This window comes from Lagenorhynchus albirostris, chromosome 12, assembly GCF_949774975.1.
Source record: "Lagenorhynchus albirostris chromosome 12, mLagAlb1.1, whole genome shotgun sequence".
NCBI lineage: Eukaryota > Metazoa > Chordata > Mammalia > Artiodactyla > Delphinidae > Lagenorhynchus > Lagenorhynchus albirostris.
The window spans coordinates 74,546,950-74,563,166 of NC_083106.1; the positions used below are offsets into that span (position 1 = coordinate 74,546,950).

Genomic DNA, 16,217 nt, shown 5'->3' on the forward strand with positions numbered 1-16,217 from the left:
AACTTTAGATATGTTCAGTTAAATAAAATCTGTTATTACAATTAATTTCACTTTCTTCATGTGGCTGTTAGAAAATCTAAAATTACGTGTTATAATTCTATAGGGCAGCACTAATCTAGGATTTCTACTGAAATATTTTTAAACACACAAAAAATACATATTAGTATCTACAGGTAATAATTAGATTTGCCAATATAGTTTATACATTTTTTCTTACATATTTTCCTTCCATCTTAATTCACTTTTCTTATCGCTGAATTTGATCATTTAGTACTGGATCCTTGTTGAAAGAAAGGCTCTGTCGGTAGTGAACTCTCTTAGTATTTGTATTGACATGTCTTGATTTTGCCTTCACTCTAGAATGATAGCTGGGTAGAGGATTCTAAGCTGACAGTTTTCCTCAACTCCTTGAACATTGCTTTGTAGTTTCTTATAATTTATAGATGCTTGAGAAGTAATTCTTTGAAAATTATTCATCTTTTAATTCTCATAACGTTTAAAGATTTTTCTCATTTTCCTTGACCTTCTGGAGTTTTATTATGTCTCATTGTATTTGTTTGCTTTGTTTTGTTTCCAGTTTGTTCCTTGGTGTGAGTTTTCCATCTGGAGATTCATGACTTCAGTTTAGGAAAGTTCTCACCCATTATGCCTTTGTTAGTATCTCTGTTCTCTGCTTCTGAATGTCTATGAGATACAGGTGGAACCTCGCAGTTAGCCACCATGTCTCCTAACCTCTCTTTCATATTATCTCTTTATTGCTCTTTCCTACATTCTGGGCTAATTCCTCAGCAGTCCGTGACAATTCATTATTTCTTCTACTGTCCCTGGTCTAGAGTTTATGTTTTGAGGTTTTTTATTTCAATGAGCCTACTTTAATTTTCAGAACTTGTAATTTTAAAAAGGTCAACTACCTGTTGATTTTTGCCAAATTTCATGCTCTTGGTTGACTTTGGGTCTCCATTGGGTCACCAGGTGTTCAGTGATCCATCTGCCTGCCAACTTGCCCTCAGATCATCTCTCAGTGGTGCTTCTGACTCCCCCAGAATCCCTGCTCTGCCTTCCATCAGGCCACCACGTGTGTCCCCCACCCCTTGCTGGCTCTCAGCTCAGTCCCCATCTACTTGGGTGCTGAAGGAGCCTCAGATATGTGAATGAGATCTTTTGGTTAGACCATGGTTCTCTGCCCTTTTGACCGTTGTGGGTTCCAACTGGATTAGCATAAGCCTGCCCTGTCTGGGGGAGTGGGGCAAGACCCCTCTGCCTTGGAATTCCCCACATCCCGTCTAACTCACTTACCTTCCCGTCAGCCCACAAGGTGGTTGAAGTACATCTGAGATCATCCATGTACACGCCAAGCCTCATTTCTCCCTTTTCTTTGTTTTTATTCCTCAAGATCCCTTGGGACAAAATCTTCGGGCTTCTCTTTTAATCCCTTCATACCATGATCTCCTGCTCTCTCCAGCCTCATGGCTAAGTGTTAACGGTGGACAGAGTGTGTGATAAGACAGCCGGAAACGGTAGGTCTTTCCGAAATCGTGTACCTGTTACTCTGTGTAACAAAAACAGACGACAAGGTTGCAGGGACTCTGGTTATAAGGAAATGTGCTCAACCTCAAGGCCCTGTTCAATATGATATATCATATTTGATAATTCAGGAGACTTATATATTTTGTTGTACAACATCTGTATAGCGATTCAGTCTGAAATGCTCTCCCCAACATCTGGCTTGAACATAAACATGACCCTCTGAGTTAGATGTCATTATCATCTATCAGATGAAGAGACTGACCACAGTGATGAACTCACTGCCCCAGATCACACGTCTCCTAGGTAGAGAGCCACGACTGAAGCCAGTGTCTTGACCTGCATGTGTGCCACCATACCCCACTGATCCCAGGGCGAAGGTCACTTGGGTCGTTCCTGACTTGCAGTTTTCTATGTGCTTGTTCATAGAATGCTCTTATGGAGAGGTTGAGCTTTGCTGGAGTTGTATCTCTTCCCCTCTCCAGTCTTAGGTTCGTTCGTTCATGCATCTGAAAGTATTAACATTTTCAGTTACACCTGCTTTTTTGGTGGGGTCTTTCCAAGTTTCTCTTTTTCAATAATTTGCATCCAATCCAAACATTGTTAGGTCAGTGTTTAGAGAGTGATCTTTCAGTCATATTGCTGTCACAAATCCACTGCCTAGAAGAATATTGAACGTAATGTCACTAGCATCAGTTTAAGCAAATCTTTTAATGTCATGTAACATCAGTAGTAGCCGTGTGGTGCTTCTTTAAAAGCCTATCAGTTACAGCTGGAGGGTACCCCAGATTGCATCTACTGAGTGGCCTGATAAGTGAGAATGAGAGCCCAGCACTTTAGACAACAGAGGATCTGGTTTGTGGCCAGAAGGGTCAAGTTTGTAACCGTGGAAATGAGCAAAGCCAAATGGCTCACCTAGGGATTCGATTTTCTAAGATTTTTCTGTCTCTAACTCAGCTGGCTGATATAGCATGAGATCTGTGAGCCAGACATTCTTTGCAAGAGAGTGGGGACAGAAAAGAGAAGTTCTGGGACTCCACCCCGTCCCCCGCCACCAGTCCAGTGGTTAAGACTCTGAGCTTCCACTGCAGGGGGCACGGGTTTGATCCCTGGTTAGGGAACTAGGATCCTGCATGCCATGCAGCATGGCCAAAAAATAATAAATAAATAAATAGAAATTTGCACCAAGAAATTTAACACAATTTAAAAAAAAAAAAAGAAAGAAAAGAGAAGCTTTGTTTTCCTTGATGATAGAGAAGATTCCATGGATGAGGGAAAAATAATTGGTTGATTTGAGAAACAGGAGAGAGCTCCATGGATCTGGGAGGTTCTGAAGAGAGATGAATCGGTAGACGGTGGGTAACAGTGGGTAACAGGCAGCCCCAGGGAAGAAGAGAAGGTTTACTGTGTCTTGAAGAAAAGCTTTTGTCTTTCTCAAAGTCTTTATCTACTTCTGACCTATGTTTTACATATTACTTTATAATCTAAGTGTTTATTTTCTTTGGCTGTGCTGTGCGACTTGTGGGATCTTAGTTCCCTGACCGGGGATCGAACCCGGGCCCTTGGCAGTGAAAGCACAGAGTCCTAACCACTGGACCACCGGGGATTTCCCTATAATCTAAGTGTTTAAATTTAGCCTTAACTTTATGTGGACTTTCCATGTATTCACATAGCCTAACTATTTTTAATCGCATTGCATTAGTAATTATATCGTTTATTTAAATATTTCTCTGTTATTTACTGATCATGCGAGTTGTTTCTAGTTATTTCATATTAGAAACAGTACAAACAAAACCGTATTTTTACAAAGTCTCTTTCTTTGAGTCTTCGTGCCAAAAATTGGAATTACTGGGTCATTATATGATTAGTCCTAAGTGTCTTTTTCATATTGCCAGGATGTTCTCTGAAAATATTATATTAATTTACAGTGTCACCAACCCCAGCAAACAGTGGGGTTTGAATGTTTTTCTCATTTTATCAGATGAGGCGTTACCGCATAGCTGCTTTATTTTCCCAAGCCAAACATTTGTGCCAAATGTCATTTGCTCTTTGTATGTTTTCACCCTGGGAACTCCGTTCCTATCTTGTGTTAAATAGTTTTAATTTTCTAATTAGTTGAATAGTTTTTAGCTTATGTATTGTCTTTAGCCAATAAAAATATATTGGGATAATTGATGTGTCTCATAAATGTAAGTGTATTTCCCCCGTTGGGAGTCAGGTTTGAGCTGTCGTGAGAGTGGGAGGGTGCCTCCCCCCCGGGGAGGGGGATGGATCAAAATCAGGAAAGAAATCGGCTGGCGTGGCCGGGCGCTGGGCCATCCTACCGAGGCTGGGAGTGTGGGAGAGAGCCTGGAGCTGACGATGGAAAAATAGGAACTCACGATAAATGTATCAAGTCGTATCAAGAAATGGGCTAGAAATCAAAGCTAGGCGAGTATGGGGTGAAAGTACGCTTTTGCGCTGGGCTTAGGTTTTCCCTGCTCTCACCTTAGGGAAACAAAGTGACTGGAACATGTGTTGGGTCCCAGGCACCCCTGCTGCTGACTGCTGGGTCGCTGTTCTTTACCGGGCAGCAAGAGATCAATGAAAATTCCTTAGAGTGAATGTGCATTGGGAACAGGGGCTCAGATCAGTTCTTGCAATACTTCCTGGTATAATCTTAGAGCAGTTATGCAGATAAATGCAGTGTGTGTGTGTGTCTGTGTGTGTGTGTGTGTGAAACATATCCTCTTACAAACTTACTTTTCCCTGCAGAATATTATTGGCTTCTGTGGTCTTTTAATATGCATTTTCCAATGTAAATACAATTCACCGAAATTCTTTCTTTCTAGTCTCCAGAAAACCCAGAGGGCAAGGATGGCTCCAAAGTAACTAAACAGGAGGTAAGTGTATCTTTGAAATCCTGTATTATTAACTGGAATTTTTAATATCATTATGATGGTCTACATCTGAATGAATACTCTTCGAAACCAGATTGTTGAGACGACATAAACCAGAGATAAAAGTGTGGCTGTGTAGCCTCCCTTAGCCTGGATAGATTTCAGTTAGGGGCACTCATGAGGCATTTTCCACTTGCTATGTTGTTTATGTTTCTACCTGTTGGCGCTGCTGTCTGTTAAAAGGGATACTGAGAATTCCTTCTGGGCAAGGAGCGAGATAATAGGTAAATTCATCAAGGAGAACAAAGTCGGCCTTTCACAGCAAGGAAATGAAAGACTTGATTTAATAAATTCTCTGCTCCGGTGAGTGAACTATAGATTACTTTTTGGGTTCTGAATATTTGCCTAGAAGGAGTCATCTCTAAAGTCAAAAACTATGAAGGATACATAAAATGTCAAAATATTAAAGTTTTTTTTTTAATCAGGAAAATTCTTAGGGTTTGGGATAGTTAGACAATAAGTCAAAGAAGCTCTGTATAAAATACAGAAATCTCCAGAAAGCTAGGAAGAGATGCTTGCATTTGACCTTCCGTGGTCCTACCATGAACTTCTAAAAGGAGATGAGCTAAAAAAGCAGCCAGTGAGATGGTAATTGTGATGACAGCCATTCCCTTGTGCACAGAGCTTTACAGTGTGTGGAATCCTTGAACTTATAACCTAAAAGGGGTCATGGGAGAGACAAAAACAATATCTAGTTACGGATTCTTTGATTGGGTGACTCATACTGTGTTAATAATTCAGAGGTTGTCATGATAGCAAAACCCCTACACACGATTTGTACAAGGAAGTTCGTTCTGCCGAATGGAAAATCTTTAACGGAATCTGTAAAGAAATCATTTAAAAGCAAAACAAACAGAACTGCCGATAGCCAAGTCCCCACCATCCATTTACCCAGTAGTCAGTGTCTAACATAGAGTTTGGGAGGTGAAGTTGGTGATCCAAAGTCAGGTCACTAAACAAATGCTTAGAACCAACCGAAAAATGTTATCATACCGAAGTTCAAGTGCTTGAATTTTCTTGAAAATGGCAAAATACAATTTGTAGGACAGTTGGCTAAATGTAATACCCCCTTAATGTTTTTAGATTTGGGCACAAAATGCATTTGGGTTTCTCCTCAGGGACCGCTATTTAAGTTGATTTGACAGTCAGAAAACCTAGAAACCATTACACACAGCAGGTCTTGGGTAGTGAAAACAGCCTTTCCCTCCCTTCCACACTAAAAACCATCAAGCTGGTTGGAATATATGTAAAAGATTTTTGCTTACACACCTGTCTTATGCATATTCTTTTATACCCCAGAATTTTTATTACTTATATTTTTACATTATTACTTCTAATATTTTATCTGATTACCTGTATTACCTTATTGCTAACAAAAGTCATTCCTAGAAAAGACTCTTTTCCTGTCCGTTAAGCCAACACCAGATTAAAACTTGTAATTTGCCTCCAGGACACCAACATAGTTGTTTGAAAAGGGACAAGGTCAGTTAGTTGGTGGTGCTTTGGGGTAAGAACTGTCTGACCGTATATTGATTGATTTTTTTCCCCCAGTGAATTGACTGAATTTTCTAGTCATGAGTGTGCACAGCCTAGGCTACAGCCAATAGATACCAGTTACAAAGGGGGATCCCCTTTTGAAAATCATCTTCCACTCCACGATATTTGAAGGGCATAGTGCAGAGTATAGTATCCGGACGATAAATGACCAAAACAATATGCTACGGTCATTACACTGGGCAGCTTTCAAAGCCCTTTCACCTCCATTGTTTGATCTGATCCTTAAAATCACCCTGGAATGAGGGCAGAGAGCCTTTCAGCATTTTCAGAGAGACATTCCAACCCAAGCAAACAAAAAATGTAGGGAGCGCGTGAACGCACCTGGCTGCACAGATTCCACAGTGAGCAAAAGGAGCAAAAGTCTCTGCCTTCATGGAGCTTCCGTTGTAGTAGGGGGAAAGAGACAGTAAATAAAAAGTGACTGAAAATTTGCTATGAAGAAAAAGAAAGCAACGAGAGAGAGTAATTTATGTCAGAGAAGCGCTGTTTTGGTCAACACGTGGGAGTTATTATCCCCATTTGAAGAGAGCAAACAAGGTATGCAGAGAAATATGTGATTTTCCCCAGGTGTCACAACTTGTAAATTGCAGAATCAGGAAAGACGCCTGCGTCTTCTGACTCAAAATCCCCTATCCTCAAGCCCCTTTGGGGGTCATCATAAAAATCTGGTCATGGGACTTCCCTGGCGTTCCAGTAGTTAAGACTCCGCACTCCCGATGCAGGGGGCATGGGTTCGATGCCTGGTCAGGGAAGTAAGATCCCGCGTGCCGCAGGACACAGCCAAAAAAAAAAAAAAAAAAAAAAAATCTGATCACCCAGTGCCTTTTCTCTGTCTTCATTCTCCAGCCAAAGCCCTGATACACATCTTGCCCCACTTCCCAGTTTTGCAAAGAAGGGAAATTCTAATTAGCTCTTCATTTGTTTTTGAAAGTTAAAAGCAACTTGACTTGTGGGCTTTGCTTGGTACATGGTGAAGATCAGAAGCATTAAGAAATCTCATAAAAATAAATATGCTTCTGAATTCCAATGGAATGGCCCATATGTTTCAAGCAGTATTCAGCAAAGTCCAGTGATTCTACTTGCATCTAGCCACCCCCCCCAGGGAATTTTGTCATATTGAGATTAGACTTCTATGTTGCTTTTGCAACCAGGACATTAAAGTGAAAGACTCCACGTCTTTCATAGTAGCCTTCACTGTAATTTTCTCCAGCCCGGGGAATTACCAGGTAATCAATAAATGCTTACTGAATAATACCATAGTGCCCAGCACCTGTGTACCACAGTGACAAACCCTCACATTGTTTCTGTAACTTTTAGCGATCTGTCATTCTAAAAACCTTCCTCTTTTCCCTTAGAACTGCTCTTTTGGCCACTTTTCCTGAGGACTCACAGTCAACAGATGGAGAGAAATTCTCTCTCTTTTTTTTTTAAATTGAAGTATAGTTGATTTACAGTATTGTGTTAGTTTCAGGTGCATACAAAGTGATTCAGTTATACACATATATGTATATATCTGTATTCTTTTCTTTAAATTCATTTCCATTGTAGTTTATTACAAGATATTGAATATAGTTCCCTGTGCGCTACAGTAAATCCTTGTTGTTTCTCAGGAGAAATTCTTATCTTTTTTTTCATAGTAGTTCTGCCCCACAGCCTGAGTCTTAAATGAATACTTTGAATTCTAGTGTTTGAAAGAGGGAAAGAGAGCAGTCTGGTCTATTTTATAACTGGTATATATGGTCCAATCATTTATAGATTGGAAGGCTTGTGAAAGCTGATGAAACGTTCCAGGAAGGTGTATACACCTGGTGCATAATCAGTACTGCTGACTGTGAGTGAAGGATCGTTTCAGCCTCCTGTGTCTGCAGTGAAAAAGAAAATCTCTTAGGATGGTTACCGAAAAGGAACGTTTAAGAGAAGTCTCTTTTTTTTTTAGCATAGAAAGAAGAACTGGTAAATTTTAGCAGGAAGTCATAAAATCATTTTACAGTAAAACGTGGTTTTTAGAGATGGCTTGGTTTAGACAGCCTAGAAAGGCAAACTCTGTTTTTGCATTAATTTCCTAGGCTTTTTATTTTCAAACTCTTGTACTCGACCTGAATTATGAAAAGGTAGCGAGTCTTTTGGATCGGAACAGCTTGCAGGCCCTGCAGAGCGGGGTCTGGTTGGCAGTCTCTCTGGAAATCGCGCGGAGGGGGGGGGCGGATGGGGGATGGGGACCGGGGTTGGGGGCGGGGGATTTTTCAGAGGATTTGGCTTCGCTTCAATGAGATCTTATTCAGGACAGCTCGTTGGTGGATAGGGAAGCCCTTGTAAGTAACGGTTAACCTGTTGGCCGCTTTTCAGGCTCCAAACTGGATGGTTAGTGAGGAGCGGCCTTGGCATTGCAGCCTGCAGGCTCACACTTGCATGTCTGGCGTGTCTGACCACTCCATTCACCTCCACGTTTTACTGAGGGCTCCCGCTACAGAAGTGCAAGAGAAGGGGGTTCTGTGCAGATGGGGTACAGATAGGAGACAGGGGAGGGAAGGCCAACCGGGCACACGCAGGGCGACACCAAGTGGGGGCGGGGGGATTCAGACAAGACCTGTTCAACCCCCTTTAGCAGAGAGGCCGCCGACTTTCCTCTCAGAAGTCATCTTTCTGAGCACTCCTCTGCCGGCTGCACTTTCCTCTTGAGGCAGTGTGGGCGGTTCTTGAAGCCACACAGAAGCGTTAAGCTGAGCTCTGGTTGGTAATTGGAGGATGCTCTCCAGCATGCCCAGAAAGCATACTGAAGAAGCACAGGTTACCCACTTGCTGCCCGGTTTAAGTGATAAGGCTGCCTCTTCTTCGGGGATACCCAGCACCTGCAGTGAACCAGCCTGGGAAAGGCACTACAGGATTCGGGTTCTGGTTCCCAGCATGGTTATTGCTTCCAATTATCCCATGATAATCCAGTAGACGCCGTGGCGATTCCCATGGAGCATCTGGTCCCGGCCCCGCCTCCCATACTGTGCACCCCTTACCCCTGCAGTGACGCATCACAGCCGACACGTAGCCTGCACAGTCTCCCCGAGTCGGCACGTTCTGCCTACCAGCCTGAAGTCCAGCTCAGCTTTGCACACGACCCCAAGGTTAAAATTATTCCAGAAGGCTCTGGCCCTTCATTTCCTTCTGTAGTTTAAAGAAAGATGACTTTAACTTCCTCTAGCTATTTTCAGCGAGAAAGTTCTTCGATGTGGAGAGGGCAAGAAACATTTCTTTGACTTTGGCCTTGACCAGCTGACCTAGACTGACAAGAGAATTCCATGATTCCTTGCACTCCTGAGCCAGGCTCCTGCTGACCCCCTTAAAAGATTATTTGAGACATTTCAGCTCTGGTAATGAGGCAAAGTCTGCCCAAGGCAGCAAATTAGGGAAAAGCTTGAGTTTATTTTTTTCAGCCAGTATTCTTGCATATCCACTGTATGTTAGGTGGTACACTATTCTACTGGAGATAGAGCAGTGAACAAAACAGGCAGAAAGTGTGGAGTATTTGCTTCCGGAACACTTTTAAAGAAAGGCAGTTGTACTTTTAGAAAGTGAAATCCCTCGGGGAGCCATCTTTTGCTGGTGGGAAGTAGAATATCAATTCTATACGCGTGTTTCTGAAATGCCTAGAACGGTTCTGCTCTTAGAAATTTTCTTTGCCATGTCGTTTGCTGTTAACTTGCACCATCCTTGAAGAAAAGATTTCCTTGAAAAATACCACCCAGTTTCTCTAAATTTGTAAACTTCTAAATGAAAAGATGAGATTATTAAAATGATTATTTACATCTTTCAACGTGTGCATTTTGTAGATAAATAAATGTGTTTATTTTGTTACAGGTAAAAGGAAGTCTTGCTTGTTAACTGCCTAAGATTTTGAGTCATTCTCTTTTCTAATGTAGTAACCAGGGAGGGGACTCCTGCTATTTCGGTTTCTGCACAATTATATAAGTCTCGTTTAATATTAATTTATAAGCTTTAGTTCCATTTGTAAGGAGCAAGAGTCAGACTGGACTGGTTCTTAAATAGCACCTCCGTGCTCCTGTTGCCAGTTTTATCACAAAAGTTTGGGTCGGAGCCTAAATGTGTCTTCTTTGCCTTTTCCTTGTCCACCCCACCCTCTACTGCAAAAGGCCATTTCTTTGAACCGTGAGCCTACACCTCTTTAGGAACACGTCCTCTGGAATATTCCAGTGCCCAGGGCACTTGGGGGTATGTTTCACTGTGCTCACCTGGGGAGGGTAATGGGACTCCTGCATTCTATTCTTTCAACAAAGTAAGACAGTAAGAATGAATTTTTAAAACTCAACTTGGTTGTGTATAATCACCAAAACATATGTTTTTTTTTTGTTTTCGTTTCCTTTGTAGCCCACCAGACGGTCTGCCAGGTTGTCAGCGGTGAGTACTTTGGACCCCGTTGTTGTTAGCTCTTATGAATACACGTTCCCTCGGTCCAGAGCAAAGCAGCAAAAGGAAGATGAAGGTGGTGTTTCCCTTGAGCTTTTTTTATTTCCTTTTTAGAAATAACCTGGGTCAGAATTTCTAGCAACTTTGACCGGTGTTGCCAGCAGCTCACTTGATCAGACACGTTGGTGAAAAACAGTGGCCAGCCCGTTTAGCAAGCGTTCAAAGCCCAGGAAGCTGTTTGATATCACTGGATCCCTGAGATGGAGAATTAGGTTAGCAAAGTCCTAGCCTCCCATTCTACACCTGATCTGCTGAAGGAGTCAAGAATTCCAGTTCTCCCTCCATGACTCATACCTTAGTCAGGACGTTCTGAAGGTTGTCTGAATCCATAGGCTCTAGCCTCACTTCAGAACTAGAGAATCTGAAAAAGTAACGATTTCCACTCTGCCACCTGGGGTCTCCCTCTGTGGGCCAGGCCCAGGGAAAGGACAAGGGTTAAGATCGCTAAAGCTGGGACCGGCTGGTGTGAGCGAGCCTTGGCCAGGAGTGTGCCTCAGCCCTTGTCACCACGCTGTGCTCCCGGCTGGCTCCAGTACTCATCCCTGCCGCCCTGCTCATGCACCAGTACTCCTTCTGCCAAGACAGGGCAGCCTGCCTCTCTGGTGGAGGACTTGGGTTACTTTATGTGCACTGCCCACTGACACGCAGAGGGAAAGGCACTGACCTCTTGGCTGACGGCACGTATCCCGATACTAGATAGCCCGGGAGCTGCAAGCTACTGTGACCTTCAGGGAAGCATGGATTCCCTCCTCAGCCCACACCTGTGCCTGGCACAGTGTAGGGAATCCAAGCTGAAATGGATATTGGAAACTTGTTTCTGAATTTAAAAAAAAATACTAGTTTCTGGCTTTTCTTCTCAATATATTTTTGCTAAACTTGTTTCACAAATTAGAAAGTATATATAGCAGTTACTGGCTTTTCTTCTCAATATATTTTTGCTAAACTTGTTTCACACATTGAAATAAAAAAAAAAGCAGCAGCAGGTACTGGGACCATTCACAAGTTCAGAAGTATAGCCAGGTTTGGGTTGGCTGAGCCAGTGTTTCACATGGGTCCCAACGTAGGAAGCAATGTCAGAGTTACCAGGAAGGTTAAGACCTGGGAGGTGTGGTCGTGTGTGTACCCAGTTAATCCAGATTCTGCCAGAACCCCTCAAAGGTGGTGTGCTTGTCCAGTGGTATAATTTTCACTGTGGTTGAGAAGTTAAGTTTTAACTCTTTTGTAGATTTCACTGTAGATTATACTGAAAGCCATTGTATTCCATGGATATCTAGCCTTTCAAGGGGGTAGATCATGTAAGTCAAAAGCCAAATTTTAAAATAAGGCGTTTCCTGAACACCAGGGACCAGCAATATAATACCTTCCACTGACATCGTTGCCCATGGTGCTGACGCAGAGCCTCCTTGGAAGCCAGTGGGATTACAGACTACAAAACCTCATCATTTCCTGTCCCATCAAAACACGAATGCTGAGTTTGGGGGAAAGATCTGTCTTAACAGAAAATAATATGAAAGGACATCATTTGCTGTAAATTGAGAAAACAAGGGCATGTTAATACACTATATCAAAGCCCAAAATAAAATTTTTTTAATCCTGAAAATTTAGGAGCCATGCAAGCTGATAGATGTGGGGAGCAAGGTACAAATATACAGTGGTCAGAATGTTAAGGAAAATAGTCCCTACTTTTCAAGCTCCACTTTTTTTTGTTTTGCGGTACGCGGGCCTCTCACTGTTGTGGCCTCTCCTGTTGCGGAACAGATGCGCAGGCTCAGCGGCCATGGCTCACGGGCCCAGCCGCTCCGCGGCATGTGGGATCTTCCCGGACCGGGGCACGAACCCGTGTCCCCTGCATCGGCAGGCGGACTCTCAACCACTGCGCCACCAGGGAAGCCCTCCACTTTCTTTTTTTATTTGAGAGGTTGTGTCCAATGGTCAATCTTCCAGAACTGAACTGACTACAATTTCAGTTTATGCCCTTGATGGAAAGGGCCAGGTTCTGTATGATCCTGAACATCTGGAGGTATTGGGGAGGAACATGTGTTTTTTCTCCACGTGGGGGCAGAGGGGGACTCTGGGCAGTGTTCTCTATTTAAAAACCATTCTCCCTGGTGCCGGGAAAGAAGTGTAATTTTTTCCTAACTCAACGAGAGAAATATTTGCCCTAAGGTAGCTATAGAAAACCAGAGGTTTACACTTCCGTGGTATCCCCATGTGCCCATCTCAGACCCCAAGGAAGCAGCCGGGCTGAAGCCCTGCGTGAAGGGGCCTGGGGCCACGGGACAGGTGGGCACTGCTCCCAGGAGTGGGGAGAGCCACACGAGGCAAGAGAAAAAGAGTTGCCCGCTGGGCTCTTTGGCTAATAGGGTCTGTGAAAGATCTTGAACTTTGGGAGCTAACAGTGGACATTGTATCATTATAATTGTGTTCTTAATAACAAGCTCTAGGGACAAATGAGCCCAGGGTCTGGATGGGCAGGAGAGTCTCCTCACCTTGAGCTGGCCTTGGAAGAGGAAAGTAGGAAGAAGCTCAACCTTCAACAGCGCTTGAAACCTGCATCGGAGGTGGGAGGATTTGGAACTGGCTTTGGAACACTTCACGGGCAGCTCTCTTATTCCCAATGGGCTTTTGCCTGTGATGGTGCTAGGATTTCTAGACTGTTCAGGAGGCCGGTGTCCCTGAGTTCACCGAGTCATTTGGCCAAGGGCCTGAGTCGTTCCTCTTGCTGCTGTGTTGTGATAAAAGGAAGTACAGAGACATGGGACACAGAAGCTTAAATCTGTTCCCAGAGAGCTTTTCTGGCCCGGGGAATAGTGAGTTGGCTTTCAGATCTCACCTGCCGTTCACTTGAGAACCCAGGATGAAAATAGTTATGAAATGCGGAGGTCTTTTTGCTGCTACCTGATGCTGAAAATAGGACGACATATTTTTTTGAAATGAACATCATAGTCAAAGTGGACTGTCTTTAGCAGTCTTGTCACTGTTCCTTTTGGTGCCGAGGGTTGTCTTTTTTCAGTATTTGTATAACGTAATTTGTCTTTGCAGAAACCAGCTCCACCAAAACCTGAACCCAAACCAAGAAAAACATCTGCTAAGGTAAGAGGTGGTCCCCTGCCCCACTTTGGCTTTTTCAGCAGTGAATAAATTATAATCCCATATCCCAGAGTCATCCGAGGCACGAGGACATCTTATGATCCAGGCTCAACGTACAGACTGGAAAACTTCCGCCAGCTACAGACAGGCTTTCTCCGAAGGCAGAGAGCACAACTTTATGTTTCACTGGGAGTGTGTTTTCCGTTTGGTCCGTAAAGCGAAGGAGGTCAGAGCGTGTTGGCGTGAGAAGCCTCATGTCCAAGGCGGGGTTTGGTAGCTGCCTCGAGAACACGCCGTTCAGATGGGGCTCAGAAGGGGTGAGCCCGGGCCCGGGCGACACTGCTGCCAACAGCTGGAGGCGTGGGGAGGGGCTTCTGACTTCACGTAACTGATCCGAGGAGGTCAGTCTGAGGACTAATAATAATTCCTATAATAGTCAATACCAGCAGATAATTAATACCGGCAAACAGTTACGTGGTGCTTATCCTATGCATAGATCCTCCCATCAGCCCCACTGAGGTAGATACACGTATCCCATTAGGCAGATGAGGAAACTGCGGCACAGGACTGTTAAGAAATTTACCCCCAAATGGCTTTTCTGTACCCTGCCCTCCAGAGCGTCGTCCCTTGCTGTGAATTGTTTGAAACGATGTGTATGTTATCATGGTATGAGTAGGCAGTTTGGAAGCAGAACTCATTTCTGTGGCTTGGTTGTTTTTATTTTTTTTACTTTTTGGCCGCGCCGCACAGCTTGTGGGATCTTAGTTCCCCGACCAGGGATCGAACCCGTGCCCCCTGCAGTGGAAGCGCAGAGTCTTAACCACTGGACCGCCAGGGACGTCCCAGCTTAGTCTTCAAATCAGGAATTTTTCTTCCTCTGGGCCTTCCTTTTAAGCGCTTCCTCAGCTTTCTTGTCACTTAAGCCCCAGGTCCCCACGCGCAGTGTTCCTCTTGCTGGGTCTGCCCTGGCTTCACCACGTCCCCCTGCTGCTACTTCCCCATGGCAGAGCCACTTCTCACTTTAGCAAGAGACGGTGCTCTCCAAAGACACACACGAGGGGAAATCAAAGTCCAGTGGATTTTCTAAGCTGCCTGTTACATGTTCATGGAGCCTCAGTGGAACTCACTCAAAGCTCAGGGGAACCGGGTTTCCATTTTCCCCTGAAAGCCACCACATTGGCCTTGCTCGTGTTTCCCCCTGTGCTTGGACGGAGGCTGGCTGAGTTTGCACAACATCACACCGTGTCTAACACACTCTGTTTCCCTGTGCTTTGATCCCCTGTTAGAAAGAACTGGCAACAAAGGTTAACAAAGGTGCGAAAGGGGAGAAGGAGGAAAAGCAAGAAGCTGGAAAGGAAGGTACTGCACCATCTGAAAACGGTGACACTAAAGCAGAAGAGGTACTTTCCCGAAATACCTCCCGCTGATTGAATCAGTGTCTTGAAAGCAATTGCTCGATCCTTCAGCCGGCGACCGCATGTTCATAACGTCTCTCTTTATTGCCTGTAATGTTATTGCAGATCCACATCTCTCGCTCAACTGTTAATGTCTCAGCCTCCAGAGGTACCCCACCCAGCACACTGTCAGTAAAGGGGCAGATTGAAACAGTGAGAGTTAAGGGTACAGTAGAAAATTCCGCACGTTTGCAGTGACTAGCATCAGATAGTAGTGTGGTGTTCTTTTTATCGTGAACCGAGGGAGCTCACAGGTAAAGCTTCCGTGGTCGTTTGCAAAGCAGAAAGCAATAAAGGCAGCCAAGCGTTTGTGTCCTATTTTCCTGCCTTGTCTGTATTACACCCAGAGTTGAAGTCGGTTTTGCAGTAGAGCTGCTAAAAAACAGATGTTCCGAAGTGTGTGTGTCGGTGGGGTAGAATCTTCTTTGGCTTATAGTTGTTTTAATAGTAACTCTATCTTTTTTGTCTTCCGTTCTTTTTTCCACAGACACAGAAAACTGAATCTGTAAACGAGGGAGAATGAATTGTCATGAAAATTGGGGTTGATTTTATGTACCTCTTGGGACAACTTTTAAAAGCTATTTTTACCGAGTATTTTGTAAATGCTAATTTTTTAGGACTCTACTAGTTGGCATACAAAAATATATAAGGATGGACATTTTACCTTCTCGTAGTCATGCTTTTTGGAAATTTCCGTCATCCTTGAGTAAAAGAAATACCAATTTAATATTGGAAGCTGTGTGTAAAATTGATTCAGCATTCCATGCACTTGCTTTAAAAATTTAGTCCTGTGCATACTGTGGTGTTTTTACTGTGTGTATTTGAATTTTTTCATGCAGTTTTCCTAGAGCAATAATCAGTGGTGCTTTTGTACCTAGGTTTTATGTGATTTTAATGAAACATGGATAGTTGTGGCCACCTGCTGACTATTTGTGGTTTAAAATAAAAGGTTTTCCTGCCTGCAAAATACCTGCCTCTTAGTAGTGTCTTTGCAAAATTTAGGCAGTGTTTCATTTTTTTGTTGCAGAAGATGTAAAGAATTTCTACAGCCTGTTCTGTGATGGTCTCTCGAATAAGTCAAATAGGATTGTTTCTTAATTTTCTGCCCTTTAAAAATGTTATTTTAATAAAATCATCTATGAGTACCAGCGTAGAAGAATCACGTCTAATATCCTTT

The 16,217-nt window shown here is 43.5% G+C and overlaps 1 protein-coding gene across 2 annotated transcripts in view; it reads left to right on the forward strand.

Annotated features, from left to right (window-relative positions):
• Positions 1–16,007, forward strand: part of HMGN3 (high mobility group nucleosomal binding domain 3) — a 31,562-nt gene extending 15,555 nt beyond the window's left edge. Inside the window, exons 2-6 of one of the 2 annotated variants that reach the window (XM_060167895.1) lie at positions 4,356–4,406; positions 10,398–10,427; positions 13,539–13,589; positions 14,873–14,986; positions 15,528–16,007. In XM_060167895.1, coding sequence (XP_060023878.1) covers positions 4,356–4,406; positions 10,398–10,427; positions 13,539–13,589; positions 14,873–14,986; positions 15,528–15,563 — 282 coding nt within the window. In that variant the 3' untranslated portion in view covers positions 15,564–16,007. The other variant, XM_060167894.1, reaches the window with a different exon arrangement.
• The last annotated feature ends 210 nt before the right edge of the window (positions 16,008–16,217 follow it).